The sequence below is a fragment of the Strongylocentrotus purpuratus genome, unplaced genomic scaffold (assembly GCF_000002235.5).
Source record: "Strongylocentrotus purpuratus isolate Spur 01 unplaced genomic scaffold, Spur_5.0 spur5_scaffold_19, whole genome shotgun sequence".
NCBI classification, from domain to species: Eukaryota; Metazoa; Echinodermata; class Echinoidea; order Camarodonta; family Strongylocentrotidae; genus Strongylocentrotus; species Strongylocentrotus purpuratus.
The window spans coordinates 3,838,938-3,859,202 of NW_022145604.1; the positions used below are offsets into that span (position 1 = coordinate 3,838,938).

The window sequence follows — 20,265 nt, forward strand, 5'->3', positions numbered from 1 at the left end:
AGTTCTTATATAATACTTAATCAGCCTTTCAAGACCAGAACTGAATCTTATCTTTACCGAGTCATGACAATTTCATGATGTGAGAGTTTACACTACTGACCTGTATAAGAGGTAGAGGATCTGGAACGTTGTCCAATGAGCCTTGAAGAGCTGGGAAGATCTTGACTGCTTCATCTTGAAGGGTAGAGTAACCCTTGTCTGGACCTGAGATAGATCAGAAAAACACTTCTATTTACTTTATTTACCTATACAAGACAAGAACAAGAAATCCTAACTCTTGACTATAAGAACACTTCCCAATGCCATCAAAAGTCAATGCTTAAAGGGATTGGGTAACTTTGCCTCAAATTCTAAAAAAACATCCTAGATTTAGCTCATACTGCAATCACCATTATAAACCTTTAGGTCATATATGTATCCCATGACTTTCACAAACGAATCGCCTGTCTGATTATCAAGATATCTATGATTGGAATTAGAAATTTTAGAATTTGTTTTCTTAACAGTGTTTATAAAACTGCCTATTGGGGAAAATGAGTATGGTAAATCCGGTCACTCAAAGATTTTTACTTTGTTGAGGCACTTCATGCCCATTTTGAAGTGCAATTATTTTTAGGGCTTCAATATTACACTATTTAACAGACACTGATAACATGTAGGGCCATGCATCTCCGATTTAACAATGTTAAACGATGCCTTTAACATAATATTTTTTAGACTTACTGCAGCTGAATCCTTAGTGGAGTGGTATGAGATGGGCCTTCTTGTAATAACTTCATTTAATCAACTCAGTAGACAAGTTCACAGTTATAAAATGTCATAAATGACCCAAATATCAAGAGATCTTCTCAACATGGAAAGGTTTCAATCATTGCATTTTATATTAATCCGGAACTATAAAGTAATTCAGGTGCTTCATGAATTACTTTTGTTTTCACAAAAATAATGCAATGTACATCATCCTGTGTATCATGGAATGCAGCTTTGGAGTAAATATTGACAATGATAACATATTTCCATGTCCACTTATCTATTATTTTTCTCAAATGGTTTTACAAGCGGGTACAAGTAATGCTCGTCTGCCCATGTAAAATAAAACAGTGGCATATTAGATCTGGGCTTGTATCACAGATTATTTCATCACACGTTCAGAGCCCCATAATTCCTTATGACTTACTACTGCTGATGTGTCCATAGGGGAGGGGTAGGAGGGGTGCCTTGATGGGGTGGGGCGTACTCCTCAAGATGGGGTTCAGCTGGTATATCCTCTCCAAGGCCTTCAAATCACCAGCTTGACCTACTTCCTGCATGATCAACACAAAAGTAAAGGTAGAGGTGTAGCAGTTGACAGGTTTAGTTACTCAATTGGGGAAGCATAGGTTGTGAGTTCAGCCCCGGCACAGCACTTATGACCAAAAGGAAAAAGCAACATTGCTCACCATCAAACATATTTCTTTTTCCTACTCTGCCCCAGCACCATCTTCAAAGATGGAGGCATAAAAAGATATGGGATTTCAAGAAGTCTGATCCATGAACATGCAAGTCTAACAGAGTGGGTACTTGGAAAGCAGTTTTTTACTGAATGTAACTACCCTCTATTTGAAATAAAACTTGAATAAATATAAATAAATAAACATCAATTAACACCAGTTAGGTACCAATAGGTGCCTGGTAGAAAGAGATTCCATGGATGCCCGAGGGCCTTCTCAGCTAAATCCAGGGTAAAAATGAGAACCCTCAAGAAGAACTTTATTAATACTGATGAGACTACCCTGGGTAAACAAGACAAAGTATTATCACTATTATTATTTCATGATCTTTTGTCTCATTCCCCACAACGCATGCAAATTGATCATCACTTTATAATCTTTCAAATATTTCCTCTGCTCCCTGTAAGTCAATGGAATGATGCCATACCCTGATTTCTTTGATGAGGGTCTGGAAGGGTGTTTCCAGCGGTGGTTTAGTATCAATCACATCCTGTATCGCATTGGTCCACCTCCATGCTTCCTCATTGGATGCAGAGTACAGATTGAGAGATGTCCGTCGACTGTGTAGGGTGATCTTCCAGCAGCCTGGCCAGGGAATAGAGACAATTTTGAGGTTTAATAGAGGACTGTTTGTTCGATGGGGAATTCACATTTTCAGACAATTATCATAAATTACCTATCAAGAGCACAATTTTGAGCCAAAATAATTTCAATGATAGCAAATCATTTCCTTCTGAAAATTTGCCATATTGTATTTGTATTTAGAATAAATGTCTTGTTCAAAATTTAAATAACTTTGGCTGCCAAATTGAGGTAAGTTTCCAGTGGTATAATCAAATACATATCAACATTCCTCTTTCAATATTTTGATTTCAAGTCTTTTTCCTTTGAGCTATAAAATAAAAACTATGTCAAACTCATAATTTATATCTTTTCAGTGTACATAAACAGGCAAAGAGACACAAGACAATTGCTCTAATTGCTCGGCATAATCTGCCTTCAACTATTGACCCAACAGCATCTATACCTAATCCTAAACTTATTCCAACACCATCCAACCCAGGCCAAACCAAGTATCTTTCATGAAATAAAGTCTACAGCAAATGTCATATCACTTTACTGTTCATGCATAGAGGGAGGGTGCATGGGATCGGGGAGGAAAAGCAGGATAGAGAAGAAAAAAGAAGTTTGCACAGAAGACACAAAGAAATTAAATGGAGAGAGCAGACAGAAAAAGAAGATATTGTAAGTATCACAAGGAGATAGAGTAGAGAAGAAATAGGTAGAGAAAAAGAAGAATACAGAGGGAGATATTGACTGTGTACTGTAAATGTGTAAAGGTCATTAAAAACAGGCTGCACAACTATCGGGATGTGGGAGTAATACATGTAGGGGAATAGGACATAATGAATATCAGATGAATGTGGAATAAAACAATACAGCACCCATCAAAAAGGGGTGTTAATGCCGATTGTGTAATTTAGATTAGTCATGCACAAACAATTAGGGGGCAAGAGGAGAACATCAGTTGAAGTCTACAGAACAGTGAATTGTAAATGAAACACATCATTTCCCTCCTGAATTGTAAATTTCTATTCCACATGATCGGGGACTGCAGATGATAAACCACTGGAGGAGGGGTACAAGCTGAGAACCATTGGGAGTGGTGGTGGTGGTGGTGGTGGTGGTGGTGGTGGTGGTGGTGGTGGTGGTGGTGGTGGTGGTGGTGATGATGGTGGTGGTGGGGGTGGTGGTGGGGGGGGGGGGGGGTGATGGAGATGGTGGGGAGGGGGAGGAGTGAATAGCAGTCTCATGCCAGGAGGGCACACCAAAATAACTATTCTTACATTCATATCACTTAAAAATTCAAACTCCACACATTTCTTACCAGTCAATTTGCCTGTTATATTTCCATGTCAAATTTATATTTTTTTCATTTATATGGGAGAATATAAAAAAGAAGGAGTGCAATAAGTGATGTTAGTGAAATACATAACAATAAACTCAATTTATCAACCAAAAATAAAATATACACTTGAAGTAATATGATACTGCTGCATATTTTGTGCAGGAAAGTACACTGTGCTCTGTGATTAAATTTAGAGTTGAAATAAGAATTAAGTATACACAAAATTAATCATTCAAATCTTGGGGGCAACGTACAATTTAGCTACCAAGAAAATGCAATATAAATGAACATTGCTTTCAAAAGTAGAACTTTTGTGTTTATAAGGGCATGTTTGTAAGTGACTTTTAAAGAAATGCAGATATGTATAGCAGAGCGTTTTGTCGTAAAAATATACCGGTAAGCATGTACTTGACAATCGTCTAACTGAATACAAATGGGTCACAGAAAGGGAGAAGAGGAAAAGGGAAAAATAAACAGAAATGACCTATAAATAAAAAGAGAATGATTTCGCCTCGCATTGTCACTCAAGTGACTACAAAAGGTCAAAATATAAGTTATACAACATGTAGTATGTACTTGATCAAATTTATTTTAACTACTATACATGTAGGTTATGAATGAAGAAGTTAGTACATGTAGTTGGATATCTAAGTGTGGTTAGTTAGCCTAATGACAGTTTATGTTTTGGAGCTTTGATCATAGACATGCACGCACAAAATGAAATACATACAGAATTCAACAAATGCTTTCACATTCGTTTAGTGAAAGCATGTCTGTAAGTTCTGCATGCCGTGAAACATACACGTATCATGCATGCAAAAACACACGTCGCGAATGACATTTGGCACCTGGCAGCAAAAGAATGACATGTAAAATGCACAATAGCTAATTTCTCTATAACTTGGTTTTATCTAGATATTTTATTGATAGTAATTGATGAAACATGAAATAGGGTTCTGTTTACACTTTTTTGAGGATTCATACTTCCAACAAAAAAAAATCAGATTATTTCTCTAAAAATATTGAATATAAGGAACAATTCATGACAAGCTAAAAAAGATGTCTAGAGGGACAACTTTTACATTTCTTTAATTTCCCCTTATTAGCCCTCTAGTTTTCAAGAGCTAATTGTTCTCTGCATTTAGTGTAAAGGGCTCCAAAATAAAATTTGTGACAAAGGGTCCAGCTTGATATTTCAGGTTCTCTGTGCATTTTTTGTTGTACCCCTGTGTAAATTTCTAAATTTTGTATACAAACATCTTTCATTATTTTTGTTACTTTAAAAGAGGCTCTTTTCTCTTTTCCATTTAGATTTTTTCCTTCTTTCATTTTCATGCAATTGGCAACACCAAGACACAGACATGCAATATCAAAAGACCATTTACATGCGACACAGCTTTGACTACAAGCACAAGACAACGGACATCCATTGATCAACCGATCACATCTTGGACAGCATCTTTTCTTTTTTTCATCCAACAAATTGCTTTTTGCATACATACCCTCTGGCCCTGAAGACTTAGATTTCTTTCGGGTGCGTATTAGGGTGGGGACACGACTGGTCTTGCGCCCACTCGAACCGTTCGTTAACGAGTGAGACATGGGCATGTTTTCGTATGTTGGATTCTCATTTTCGTTATTAATTCCATTCCTGTAGTAATCGTTGGGTGCATCATTCACAATGTGGATGTCTGAATAAAGCCCTGATTTAATAAGATTTGTTTCGGAGTGGTGAGATGGATGTGTGTGTACGGGGGAGAGTGTAGGTGTGTGGGGAGGGGTGGCGCAATAAATGAAGAGAGGAAGTGTAAAAAATAAAGGATGATGGTATTAATGTTTGAATGGTTAGAAAGAACAAACTCATGGTTAAACAGACCATAATAAAAAATATTAATGTGCTTCAGCTTTCAAAGATTCAATTCACTAACAGGTTTTTGCAGTGTAGATATCTGTTTACTGTGAATTTGAAATCTGTATTAGACACTTTTCAAGTCTTTTGTTTGGTGCAAATCAAAGCTCTCAAATTCTGGATTAAACCTAATCTATTTGACTACAGATTTGAAAGGCTTACCAAAAATTATTGCAAGGCCAACTGAAACAGTACATACAAAGAATTCCATACATTTTATTTGGTTTCTAATAAACACTTTTGATTTGATGCAAATAAATTAATTCAGAAATATATGAAAGTAATGCTTGGGCATGGATTTAAAATGAGTAGTGATTTCATGGCAGGAAGTGAATTACTTCAAGACAGAAAATACAAAATCTGAATTAATCTCAATATTCCACCGGGAAAGAAAATGTTATATAAACACCACAAAATTGTACAGAAGAGTTAAAATGATTACACATTATTGCTTTCAATGATGCTTCATATATAATTAGAAATGAGGTAAATGCTGTATGAAAGTATGCATTATTCCTTTAAATTTGTAATGCATTGATGATTTAATAGAATAATGAACATGAAAAAAAGGATAATATGCAATTAAGTCAATGTATTAAAGATTCAGGAAGCATAGAATAAATGGTTCTGGGTAGATAAAAATAGGAAGTAAATGGCATTCATATGCTAAAGACTAAAGAGTACTGAGATATATATGAATATCTTGATTTTTGTATTAATCATGCAGCAGACTTTGGAATGATGAGGAAAGAGAGCAGGAATTTGAAAGTACAGGAAATCTGGATAATTCTGCCTTGTACTGTACTAAAATGTACAAAGTTAATGTATAAGTACCCTTTTATATAATAATTATAATGAAAGGAAATTTTGAAAGAAAAAAAGGGGGGGGGGGGATTTATTTAAATCCTGTTGAAATTCCTGCCCTATCAACTTTGTAATTACAAAGAGAATTTCCTTCTATATTCCTAACAATTGCTATCTTCTAACAATTTTATTTCCCTTTATAAGAACTTTTTTAGTGTAATTTAAAGATGGACTCTAACCGGGCCATACTATCAATTCCGCTTGATATTGAACCATAAATTTTGTATGCAACATTTCTCTGTTATGGTATTACTGTCATATTTTACCCTCCACTCAGTGCTCTGGTCCAATAAAGAGCACATTGATTAATGTCTATTTTCTGGGTTTGTTTTGTTTCCAGTGGTTGGGTGGCAGCGGTGGGATCTAATGTTATTAGGGAGAACTCCATTAGAACCATTAACCAAAGACTGTGTAAGTATTAACATACATGTATGTCTACTGAACTATGATCAGTGAATGTGAACTGTAGCTTACCTTCTTCCTTGTGTGTCTTCTCGTCCGGTTCCGTCACGGAGCAGAGACTGTTGATGGCAATAGCCCCCATCTTCTGCAGGCACTCGATGCTGCGGTAGTAGTCCAACGAATGCTGCGTCAGGACAAAGTAACGCTTCTTGCGTGAGCCTCCGGCCCGTGCGAGACCCGTCGTGTTCTCCTTGGTCATCCAGCCACTCAGGATGACCTCCTCCTTCCGGTATGTCCTCTGACCCTTGTGGTATTGGGTCAATGCTGGTCAAGGAACAGTAAATATTAATTCATTAAAAAGAAGAAACAAAAAATGACAGGAAAAAGACAGGACATAACTATACAAAACTTGAAGAAACCATTCTGAAGAATAAAGATACCGGTACGTCTCAGTTTATTATGTATTTTATGAATTCCTTATTACATTACGATCTAGGAGAAAAATTGTACAAACATGAATGAAATCTGAAAAAATTACAGATACAAGTAACAGGTAAAAACAAAGGATGGTAAAAAGTTGTAATTCATACCTGTTAGCCAGTTATTCATTTCCTCTGCTGTTGAACCCACAAGGCTTATCACTCTTTCTGCAGTGATAATGGCGAAGGCATTTGGTCTGGTGAAAAATGTGCACAAAACATAAATTATTGAAAACACTTAATTTAGACTGAAATTTCATGGCAACAACATGTGACACAAGTGAAAAATAATCCTACATCACAATAAAGCCTAAGGTTGAGTGCAGAGATGAATATGCAATCATCAAGACACATATACATATGTATATTTATGTAATAATGCTTTATAAATATCAAAGAATATACTCCAAATCCAGGTGTACATGTAGTACATAAACTTGTTTCACTTTACATAACCAACAAATTTGAAGGGCAATAAGAATAAGTACATGTAGTCAATAAAACCCAGTCAAGATGCTACTGGAAAAAAGTAAGTAAATCCTACATTGCCTGGTTCATCAGTTATAATTTCATAAAGCCATGTATGGATACCCCTAATAAGCTAAATACTCATGTAAAACCCCCTAGCATACATGTATATTTTAGTGTTAAGATTCCTTAATTTACAAGAAATATATAATGTGGCAAACAAACAACCTTAATGACTTACTTGGCTACGACATTGACAGGAACGACTGAGTCGATGAGACCTACGTCCAGAGAACCGATAGCATTCTTAGGATTAGCCTCCTCATCTCTCATCTGACGAAGCTCAAACTCGTTTGCGTTCTTCACTCTCGTCAGTATGCTGTACCACTCACTGTCAAAAACAACAACAAACAACAAATATCCTCAGTGAAATCACTAGGTGAATTATTCTCTTCTAAAACTATAGGCCTGTCTTCATCAGCTCGAAATTGCCAAATATCCTGCTATTTGAGCTATCCCGATTGCAAATAATCCAGTTAATTTGTGTCTTCATCAGCCCGAAGTTGCAATTAGCGGGATATTTGGTCGAGATAATCATCCCAAGATATCTTGGGCTAGTCTGCAAAAATATCCCGCTATTTGTCCAGTGCTTCTTCACCAGCCCAAAGACTTGCACTATGCACGAACGCTGAGCAAAATATCTCGAGCTTCAAGTTTCGAGGTCAATTCTTGAGCTGATGAGGACGCTATTTGTACCTCCGGGCTATTTCCCAAATCAGATATAGCGGGATATTTGGCAATCTCGAGCTGATGAAAACAGGCCTTATGTGTATAATGTTTGAGGTAACCTTGAGTTGTGGTAATAGAAGTTGCCTTGTCTCTCATCTGTAAAAGCTCAAAGTGGCAGGCATTCTTCACCTTCAACAGGAAGCTGTGTCACTTACAGTCAAATGACAATAATGTCAATAGGTGAATTATTCTTGAAAAACCTACCATACATGTAAAAAATGGTATGATCCAATTTTAAAGAATGGGATTTTCCCTTATGATATCATAAGTACATTCCACACATGTACATTGTGCTTTAGGAATGCAGTAAAATAAATATGCCTTGAAAGGAAATATCATTGCACATGGAGTTACCTACATACATGTGCATAGAGTTTGAAATCTAACCCCACTCCTTAAAGCCACACTGTACTACTTGTAGCTACTTGCTCCCTCTATATAGAAAACAATGCCTAATTGGTGACCATCAATTGGTCCCCCATGATCCTCTTTTTCTTATGTTAGTTGAGAGCTGAGTTGATGAGATAACCACCTGTCCAGTGACATTACAGGGTAGTCTAATCCCTCCTATAAACTAGTACAGATGGGCTTTAAATATCCACAAATACCCTACCACCAACGTAAGAACGGTCCCTTACCTGCATTCGTCTGCTGTTTCAGCTACCACATGGTACGTTCGTTGGTCTGTGATCAACTCCAAAGAGTTCTCACGTCCAACGCTGCTGTCAATGATTTGCCTGCAGGAGGAGATGGAAATTTGATTTTAGTGCTAATGTTCTAGATTACTTCTTTCAGAATTGACTTACTTGTTAGGTCAATAGAACAATCACTTACTTCAAATCTTTAAATTGGTTCAATTCCCCCTTTAATAGCCTCCCGGCACAAAACATTTTTTTTCCAGTATAATACATGTACATTGTACATCACTTATTTTTAGTTGAAGGTAGAATGGATTGATTTAGTCTGCTAACAAAGAATCGAAACTGACAAAATCAGCATGCTTCTACCTGATTTCAAATACCATTACTTTACAGACTTTTTCCAGGTACATGCTTCTGTGGAAACACACCATAATCAAATCATAATGTTAACATTAATGGAATAGCAGGTGTACTTTTCTGGGTACACTTGCCTTCTCATTTCTGGACTTCAATAATAGGGTGACTTCACGCATATAACATATTTTCCCCAATTTATTTCATCCAAAAATGAAAATAATATTGGTGAGACCATTTGATAATGTTAGTTATACCAGAAAGAACCATTGATCATGTCAAGCGAATTTCATCGACAGATGTACAAGACCATTGCACAGAATTGCCCTACAATGCAAATAAAGCTAACTCTAGCATTCAGGTTCCATAGTCCGAACCCTGTGCTATGTGCAATGACTGGAAGGGTTCTTTTTAGCTACCATAGGTAGACTTACAAAGCGCTCTTGATGTCAATCTTGCCGAGAAGCTTCGCACCATCAGAGTCTGATTCATAGTATGAAAGTATGGTATCCTTGAGGACAAAAAACCTCTTCTTCCAGTTACGCCTGCACAACAAAAGATACATGTAGGATTACTTAGTGGGTGAATGGTGTGAAGTTAATATTTTTTCACAAAGGAAATGAGAAACTTTGAAAATGGCTGTAAGTTTAAATCTCCATTGAAATAACAATTAAATTGTAGACATATACCTAAATGGACTTATCACTATGCCATTCTTGGATGTGGGATTTATTAGATCCATACAAAACTTTCTTTATGAAAAAAGATTTGTTCAATATTACAATACCGGTACATGTAAAGTATAGTCCTACATTTTGTTTAATTAACACAGTATCTAGGCGGTACTGACAATAACATCATCTTTATAAATACTCATGTCCTAGGAATAATATAAATACATGAGAATGTAGTTTCACTTCATCACAATAAAGAGAAAGCATGTTACCTTGATAATGTTCCAGTTCCTCCTCCCTTCTTCTGAAGCCATCCAGATTTCAATGCTTCCTGTTGATCAAACAGAATTTGTTTTTTTCCTCCGGTCAATATTAGCCGAAACCAAGAAGTATTCTCCCAATCACAATTATTTATACAGGGTGATTACTAAGTTCAAGTTCAAGTTCATTTTATTTCCATTTCTCGTATAAAAATACATTTAACAATACAATATACATATACATGTAAGCAAATATATAAATATAAATAATACAAACAATATGGAGGAGCCAGCAGAGGCCATTGGCCTTTCAAAGGCTGGGCTCCAGTGTCCTCAGATAATAATACAAAGTACTGAGAAAAGAAACAATGGGTAGTAAATAAATAAACAAATGAGTACAGGCTAATTAAATTAAACATACGATAGGAATTCCTTCATTAAATAGTTCTTGTATTTACGTTTAAATGAGGCAACAGATGGGCACTATTTTATATGGATAGGTATTGCATTCCAACTAATTACTCCGGAATATTTAACTGATCTACGTGAAGTATGGTATTTTAAAAATGGAATATATAAATCATTAAGTGAACTACAGTATCAAGGAGAACTTAATTGACGTGTCGCACAGTGAAGAAACAAGGGATACACATCACAATATCATCATAATATTTCTGGTAGTTCTCAATATAAATATACCCTACTTTGACAAAAGGAAGCAACTGTTTCATTGCAAAAACTTTATACTTGTCTCTGCAAAATACAAAGAAACTTCTCTTAACGTGGAGATTCTTCTTACGATGTAAAACATAGACAGACATTCCTGCATGAAAGCTCAATATACTCTTACTGTTCAAACTTTTTTTCTTTTGTTTTAGGTGCTTTCCCAGGATTTCTTTAAAAAAAATCTAATTGTTGTTGATTCCTTTTGTCAATGTAGGGATCTAAATTGATGGAATGGACTGGGTATGTAAGTCTAACCTGCTTGGTTCTGAACCACATGAGGGTTTCGTCTCGGAGAACAAACCAACGCTTCCTCCATGTGTTCATCATACCTCCTGGATGGTGGAAAGAGAATAGGTGGAAAATAGTTGGTTCCGTAACCATATGTATGTCATCATCACTATCATCATCATCATAATCATCAAACCATAACAGTCATCATCATATCCACCATGACTATAAAGATGATGATCATTATGATAATCATCTTCATCATTCTCATTGTGAACATCTTTTCATGACAGCCAGATCATCATTCTCACCGCTTTCATCATCATCATCATCTTCATCATCACCATTATCACCAATACCATCACCATCATCTACACCACCATCTTCATCATCCCTTCCACCACCATAAATACCACCACCATCTTCATTCCACCCAATGGCCGGCCACCATCAACACCATCATTGCCAGCATCAACACCACTACCACCATTATCATCTCAACAGACTAGTAGTCATCTATAGGAAACCTTCAAAGTACTGCATCTCATCAGATTTCCTTGAAACGGTATACTGGTAATAATTACCATCATATCACAATTATCTTCTTCATCACCATCACCACCACCACCATCATTATCATCTTCATCTTACCAGCCTTCATCTGTAGGAAACTCTCAAAGTACTGCGTCTCCTCAGACTTCCTTGAAATGGTATCATCGTCCTCATCTTCATCCATCTCAGAAACGTCCTCTGGTAGATCTTGTTCAAGCTGAAAAAAGGTGAGCAATAAAATATAAAATCATTGAATCTGTAAATTGAATATATATCATGATTTACATTTATTCAAATTACTGATTAAACAGCCGTCAAATGATTTAAATCAATGAATTGAAAAACAAATCAAAATCTTTGTTGATTTGAATTAACTATAAAATAATCCACAAAATCCACATAAGCTCACCACATAACTGGAAACTTTTTGTTAAAAATATCTTTCATAATCTTACGATTAATTCTCTTGCATATTAACGACTATGTATATGCATATACATGTATATAACAAACAATAAAGTCAGTCATTTTACTACAAAACACATCAAACAAAACCAAACAATGTTAATGTATTCACATTTAAGAATTTAAGAAGAGGCAAATAGTATAGACAAACAATACATTTAAAAAAATCTATTACCATGGCAATAGACTGATCAAAGTCCTGCATGATGTCCTTCTCTGCCTCTGCTAGCCTGGCTTGTCTCATCCTCTCCAGCTCTGCTTCTCGTCTAGCAACCTCCTCCTCTAGAGCCCTCTCCTGGTCCTCTTGCTCCCTCAGTAAATCATCCTCCTTTTGTTTCCTGGAGAAAATTCAAGGTCAAAGGTCAGTGAAGTATCAAGTAATACAATGTTGGTAAAGATGATTGTGGTGATAGGAGGAAAAGAAGATTACTTTACATCTACATGTAGGAAGTTACAGGAGCTATGAAAAGTGAATATAGATAACCAGCAGTTGTAAATATTACTGATTACATGGGGTTACTACAAATATGATTTCAATGTTTAAAACCGCCTTTTCTTGAAATTCAAAGACTTAAGAGCCAATAACCGAAAGACAAATCTAAAATATATGAAACTTTGGAAATCTCATCTTTATCAAGCAAACATGCTGTTGGCTGTTATATTGCATGTACCTGTTTATTGTGAAATATGTAAGCATCTCATAATCTAAGGGTAGATATACTTTCTAAATGTAGTTTCTTTTAACATACCTCATTTCTTCCTTCTCTCTGATAAGTCTTTCTTCTTCAGCCTGCAAAGATGGATAGAAAACAAAATATCACAAATTATTTTCTTTCCTATGATGTACATGTTCATGAACTACCTCATTATCAATATATTACCTGAAACATTATCATCAATGACTGCATCATGGTCTGTCATTCTCAAATTGGCAACAATTTCAGTGGAATCCATTAATTTCTTCATTTACAAAACATCTTTAAAACTTTTTGTCATAGTATTATCCATGTAAATTATTTTCATACATATGTGTTGTTACTTGAACAGTGTAGCAATAAAGGAAAATTACCACTGTTGCCAATTTGAAGGAGAATATGGGATTTATATTATTCCCTTAAACAAATCTTGTCCATAAGGATTATTCCTTTCTTTCTATGAGCCTTTAAAAGTAGTTCAAGCTTACCTTCCTCCTCGCTTCTTCTCCCTCTATCATTTTCTGTTTCTCTATTTCTCTGGCTCTCTCAATCTCTGCCAATCGGAGCTCCTCGTCTTGCTTCTTCTTGGTCTCTTCCTCTTCTTGCCTCTGTCGAGCTTCTACCTCAAGCTAAAACAAAAATTATGAAAATGAGATTACGCGTTTCAATAAAAAATATTACATATGATTTTATTTTATTGTAAAAAAAGTTTATTTTGTAACCCATTGCCTACAGGGACCGGTTAGCACCTGTTTTGTAATTGTTATTGATCTTTATTTCATTCAAAATAAAACATCATAAAAAATGAAATACAAAACATAGTGAACAAGTTAAAGAGAAACATTTACAATAGAATACAACAACAACAAAAATGTCATATGAATGTGGAGACAGCTAGGAAAGCTTGTGCTGCGACCGACATATAAATACAGTTTAATATTGTTTTTTTAAATGGTGATTAAAAAACAAAACAAACTAATGCCTAAATACAGGCTCAAAAACAAAACAAAACCCTGAACATGTACAAAATCAATCTTTAATTATATTGTTGGATTAAAAATAATTTGTATCTCCTTTTAAAAACATTAATTGATATGAATATGATAATCAGTAGACAACAGATTAATAGTCTTTGGCAGGTGCATCGAACACGTAATAAAAGCACTGTGAAGACATGCGCATCAGTATATCCTAAGAGATGACACGGCCTCAAAGAACCTCACCTTCTTCTGCAATATTTCCATCTCTTTCAACTTGGCTTCTTGTTTCAGCCTCTCAAGCTCTCTGGAAAAAAGAGAAAGAAAAACGTTTAGATTTGTTACTAAAATATTACAAGTCATGGGATTTTACTTTTCTTCTTCTTTTTCCTCATCAAGTGCTACTACATGCAACACAGATTACGCACTGCAGTGATTAGGGGTGTGCAGGTGGACCCCTACAAAAAGGTTCCCCTTAGTCTTATACGTTCTTAACGTGCAAAGATGGACAGCGCTCACTTAACTGTTCACAAGAGACAAGCAGAATTTTGTTGTAACTTGTTCAAACCTCTATTCATCTGAGTAAACTGTTCAAGAGAAAGATATATATGTAAGAGTAGCACAAAGCAACCCAATGCTTACTGGAACCGAATGGCCCCAGTATTAAACCTATGGTATGTATGAATTAAGAAGGCAACAGGTTAACCCATTTTCGAATAATTCATCCTTTCCATATATGTGTGTGCCATTTATCAATATAAGTTTTTTACCTTTGTTCCTCTTCCTCCCTCCTTCTCTGCTCTTCTCTCACTCTCTCTTCCTCCTTCCTCTTCTCTTCTTTCAGATAAGCCAGATAGTTCCTGGCCTTGCGAGCTCTCTCGTACTTCTGCATTACGATTGCTGCATTCTTGATGCGTATGAAAGCAAGACGTCTTTGATGCATCTACAGAGAAAAACCAACAACAAAATTCAACACAGGCATTTAGTTATTACTTTAAATCAAACATGACAATCACATTACTTTGATAAAATACATATAATCAATTGAATATGATAAAACCACAACTATTCCCTTGGGATTTATAAAAAGAAATCTATCTATATCTACCCCAGTATATGTTTATGTTGATGTACTTATCAATCAAATATGGCATGTTGGTTGAAAATAAAAGAAAAAGAGTATTGATTGTGAAAAATGACAAATGTTGTGAAAATAATCAAGACAAGAGTAAAGCAAATATAGTTTGAAAAAGTGGTATTTCTTACCCTAACAACATTCTGTACCACAATGATCTTGGCTCGTGTTCTCAGGTACTGCTTTCTGAAAATAAAGGAGAACAAAAATCTTGATAAAAAGTGGAAGGTGAGGATCTGAAAATATTCTTCTAAATACTATTTTACATATATATATAGTAAATGAGATATATATAGTAAATGAGAAGAGTTATAGAGGGAACAAAATATATTAAATCAAGGCCTACACAGAAAACATAGGTCTTTAAGAGTTTACTTCTCTGCACACCAACATTTTATCTGAGCATGTCAACTACCGTAATCTATTAAACACAAGTTACTTTCTATTCTGAAGGCAGCTCTTGTGGTATTCAAACTTGAATTATCTTTTTAATAAGGAGTATTTGAAGTTGACACATTGAATGTGGGACAGCCTCCAAGCAAACAAGGATTTTATGGTAATGGGTCTACTTCAAGCTACATTTTTATTAAGTTTTATTTAATACTGCGTTTTCCTTGATAGAGGCCTCATTTACATACACAAGGTATTTCTTAGAGGTCCTGGCCTATTGTGTATTCTGTGTTTATGATTTGTATTTTTTTAATGCCAAATAAACTGAATTGAATTGAATTGAATTGAAGTGTCCCACCCTTCCAACAGGTGCTAACTACCTAAATCAGACCAACCTTTGCATGTGCCCCTTGAACGCAGCTTTGATGAGGTCCGCTTTGACCCCTAACATCCTCTCTCTCTCCGTCTCCAGGGTGTTCTCTAGGGTCTCCTTGAGGAAGGCCTTGTTCTTCCCTAGCTGCCATTGCTTCCTGGTCCCATCATACTGCAGGAGAAGCACGCTACACTTCTGCTTGGAATCGTCCGAGGATGTCATCGTCTTGAGTTGCTCTTTGCTGAACAGTGATTTGTACCTGGAAAATAACAGGGGCAGTTTAGGGTTGGTTCATTGGAGTATTTTGATGGTTAGGTTTTAATTGATGACCATTGATTATTGATTTCCATCCATAATATTATTTTTTCAGGTGAATAATCCATTTTGTCATCACAACACTTATATATACATATTTCCATCAGTGCCACCATTAACTTTAACATCATCAACATCATCATTACCAATATCAACATCATCATTGTCACCATCACCATCATTACCACCACCACCATCATCATCATCATCATCATCATCATCATCATCACCATCATTTTCATCACCATCATCATCAGCAACATCATCATCATCATCATCATCTTCATCGTCATCAGAATCTTCACAATATTTGCAATCAAAATTATCATCATATGGAGCATCATCACCTGTGCTTTTATCATCATCATTATCATCATCAATCAATGATTGTCTCACCTAGCAATAAAATCTGTATATATTCTTCTGACCGGGTAGCCTGCCCTCCTAATCTTAATGGTCTCTAGCATTCCAGAGTAACGAAGCTGATTCAAAACCACCTGAGGCTGGAACTTGGTTGGAGCCTGCAAAGATCAAATCAAACACCAATTAAATTCCTTTACTTTCATCCATCAAAATGATGATTTTTGAAAAGTGAGTTGATAACATCAGAAGGGACCGCATGAACAGATTATGGAATAAATGCAGATACAACAGATACCAGTAAACATATAGTGAATAAACAATCACACAGGCTTTAGATCAATATGTATATAGATTTAGTGTTTTTTTTTTTTTTTTTAGTGATTTATAGTGATTAGTGATCACAGATTTGCTCTGACAGTTCCTCCAAGCCCTATTTCATAAAACATATTGGATTAAGATTAGCGTTGCAATAAGGTCTTTACTATGTTAGATTTGAATAAAGTAGATCATGTCCGAGGTCACCGGTCTTTTCTATGGCATGGGTAGAAGCGCTGTGGTCGAGTGGTTAAGTCGCCGGATTATCTATCACTATCACAAGGTCCGTAGTTCGAGACCCGCTGCGGCACTAATGTCCTTTGGCAAGACATTGATCTACATTTCCCACACTCAACCCAGGTGATGAAAATGGGTACCTGGCAGGAATTAATTCTTTGAAATGCTAGAGCGCCCTAATGGCAGCACAGCTAAAGCCTGGGGTAATAGTCTCCCAGTTTGGAAGCGCTTACCATAGTGATTGTAATAAGCGCTATATAAAAACTGAGTATTATTTTTATTATTATTACTTATATCCCACCACTGCCACCATGTAACTAAAGAAAGAGTCAACAGTCAATTCTTTTTAACTTTCAATGCTTCTACAGTGAAACCTGTATATAAAGACCACTCAAAAGAAAACATGAAAAGTGGTCTTGATAGGCAGGTGGTCTTTATGTACAGGTTCCTTTGGCACAGGTTTCAATGAGAAACCAGATGCAAGGGAAACATAAAATGTGGTCTTTATAGAAAGGTGGTCGCTACAGCAGGTTTGACTGTATTTCTTTTCAGAGTGCATTTCATAAACATAATAATTTACAAGAAAATTTCACCGTATACTGTACATGTGTATGACCTATTAATTTAGTACAACATTCTTACCAAATGAGATGAATTCTATTTTAATCACCAACCTTTACTGTCAATGCTATATTTTCAATGTACAGGGACGCCAATTAATTTTCAACATAATCTCTCTTGTCAAATTTTGTCCTACAACTTCCTTGAATCTGTCACACAATTAATTTTTACTAAGCTTTTGTTAGATAAACATTAATAGTAAGGAAACACTTCATTATAACAGTGGAGGTTCACATATCTCTCAATTTAAAAAAGATGGATAAGCGTACCAGCAATTATATAAAGGCAATAATAGATTGAGGTTAAAACCCTTAAATTTCATTACTATATTCATGTGATGATTGCACAATTTTGAAACGAATGCTCAGATGACAATTGCTCCTGTGTAAGTTTCAAATGCCTGACTTTAAACTATACTCCTAACAATAACCCCTAATACTATCATGAAAATCTAATCACAACCCTAGACCTATACTGCAATGTCCTGATGAGTCTTTAAAGGTTTGATAATGATTAATCATAAAAGAACGCGGTGCATTTAAAATTGGGGGAAATTATTCCACCTTAGAATATGGTTCAAGATGTGGAGAAGAGAATCATTTTCTGAGGGTTACATGTAGAAGGGCATCATATCCATGTATCATCATATGACTTAACACCCATTATAGCTCTTAACAGATGAATCATCTGTCTGCACTTTAAGATGACAGGAATATGAAGAAGTGACAGGCCTAATCTACAAGTAGTCACAGGTTCCTCCTTTTTCCGGGATTCGGTTAAGACGTCAACCCTTGTTCTGTCTGTAATAACACCGTTCTGAAAAGAGCTAGAGGGAGCTAACCTCTATCCGAACTCATCTGAACTCTCCCATCAACATTGAAATCAAATTTTTTTTCTTATCAAATGATGAATGAGCATAAGAGTACCATGGTGCTGATAAAATTCAGGTAGGAAACAAGTTCAAACATCAAATGAGAATATGAAATGTCAAATATACTGCATTGGTAATTTTTGTCTTGATTATTGATGTAAAAAAGGAGTTTAGGCTGTAATTACAGTTTGTACATGTATACAATTATTTTTCTTCAAAGACCACAATGGATACAAACACTGTAACTTATTAAAGAACATCACAAGTTTGATATTGTGCACTGAAAAAAAACTCCTTCATTCATATCATGAAAATCATTTTAAATTTTCTTGAAAGGGTGCGAAGTTGAACCTCCTTAGGAACCCAATTCTTTATTGTGGTTACCCAAAGGTGATAATTGAGAACTTAAACACTTGCAATTACTCAATTTGCAGACATTCTCTAATACATCACGTCTATAGCTCAGAGGCGACGACAGGTTCATGCCTAAAGCGCTTTGATATTTGCAACGTGACGAGGAAGCTCCTCATACATTTAAAACCAGCGACTAAGCAAGGTGCGGCGGAAGTAAAATAATGTTGTTGCCTGTCGTCCTCTTAAGCAAATTTGTTTGAACGTGCAATGCTAATGGGTAAGGGCTTCTTTTAGAAACGGCTGATGACTGAAGAGTAAACAATGTTAAAACAAAGGAATTCAATTAAGGAGCAGGAGGTGATTTCCCGACTACGGACGCTACAAAGTTTGAGCCTCACCCTAAACTCAGGATATGAAATTGTCTGCTGAGAGCTGGAAGGGTGTTAACTCCAAATGTAAAGTCTCATTTATACTTAATGCCGAGCTGATTCTCCAGAGGCAAAAATATGAAAAATAAAGCAATAGGAGTTTCTAAGGAAAGGACAACTTTCACAAAACATTTTCGCATTGTATTTATGTATTGGTAGCAATTTCAAACCAATATTTTTCTTTTTTAAAACATTGCTCCCCTCCCATTTGCCCTAAAAGGATTCAAAACTTAAATCTTCCCTTATAATCATACATTCACCTAAAAAAAACAATTATTGCAAATATGTTTTTATACAACCCCTGTATGAAACAAATTCATGTCATCATCAATAACTGAGAAAATGACAGTTTGTGAAATATGTTGTACAGAGCGAACTGGAGAGGAGCTAGCAAAATACGTCACAGTGTTCCCAATATATGTGTTTCACCAATGACAACTTTAACAATTCATCAACTTTCCTATTTTTAATCAGATATTGCACAAACTTTCACTCATTTGTGTCTCTCACTTTACGCTTTTATTAAAACCAACTGAACACCAGGGTGGTCACTACTGATAGGACCCAGCACATGGAAGTGGCTTATATACTTTAGGAGAGGAAGGAACGTCTTGTCATTAAAGAGCTCGTGTCCTACAAGGGGGAACTTCCCCTCGCTGCCTGCACTTGTCAGTTCATATCGCTGTTACCATGGACACGATAACAAGTGGGGCAGTTAGGGAGCATATAACCGATACCCTAAAGGGCACTGAACTCTATAAACGCAGTTGGCGCTTTCATCAAAAGCAGTTTTCACCTTCCAGGCCTAAAGTGACTAAAAATGACTTATTTTTTGTATAAATCTTTGTTGACACACTTATACGGACCCTTTCAGTGCAAGTAAAAACAAAGAGAATACATGTAGCTATCCGTAGTTTAAACATCAAGTAAAGCATTCAAATGACTAAGCAGTATTAGCTCCGGGTACACAAAGGGTTTAAT

At 35.8% G+C, this 20,265-nt stretch overlaps 1 protein-coding gene across 6 annotated transcripts in view; it reads right to left on the minus strand.

Moving 5' to 3' along the window:
* LOC373228 (myosin-like protein MlpC) overlaps positions 1-20,265 on the minus strand; it is a 68,122-nt gene that overhangs the window by 18,191 nt on the left and 29,666 nt on the right. For 3 of the 6 annotated variants that reach the window (XM_030990063.1, XM_030990062.1, XM_030990067.1), the window contains 21 exons: positions 16,492-16,616; positions 15,803-16,039; positions 15,149-15,203; positions 14,653-14,825; positions 14,129-14,189; positions 13,394-13,534; positions 12,960-13,000; positions 12,386-12,548; positions 11,845-11,962; positions 11,221-11,297; positions 10,252-10,310; positions 9,740-9,850; positions 8,949-9,047; positions 7,763-7,912; positions 7,165-7,250; positions 6,647-6,898; positions 4,902-5,102; positions 3,379-3,390; positions 1,918-2,075; positions 1,178-1,304; positions 101-204 (listed from right to left, as the gene is read on the minus strand). In XM_030990063.1, coding sequence (XP_030845923.1) covers positions 101-204; positions 1,178-1,304; positions 1,918-2,075; positions 3,379-3,390; positions 4,902-5,102; positions 6,647-6,898; positions 7,165-7,250; positions 7,763-7,912; positions 8,949-9,047; positions 9,740-9,850; positions 10,252-10,310; positions 11,221-11,297; positions 11,845-11,962; positions 12,386-12,548; positions 12,960-13,000; positions 13,394-13,534; positions 14,129-14,189; positions 14,653-14,825; positions 15,149-15,203; positions 15,803-16,039; positions 16,492-16,616 — 2,550 coding nt within the window. The remainder of the gene's footprint in view (positions 1-100; positions 205-1,177; positions 1,305-1,917; positions 2,076-3,378; positions 3,391-4,901; positions 5,103-6,646; positions 6,899-7,164; positions 7,251-7,762; positions 7,913-8,948; positions 9,048-9,739; positions 9,851-10,251; positions 10,311-11,220; positions 11,298-11,844; positions 11,963-12,385; positions 12,549-12,959; positions 13,001-13,393; positions 13,535-14,128; positions 14,190-14,652; positions 14,826-15,148; positions 15,204-15,802; positions 16,040-16,491; positions 16,617-20,265) is intronic. The other 3 variants (XM_030990065.1, XM_030990064.1, XM_030990066.1) reach the window with 3 other exon arrangements.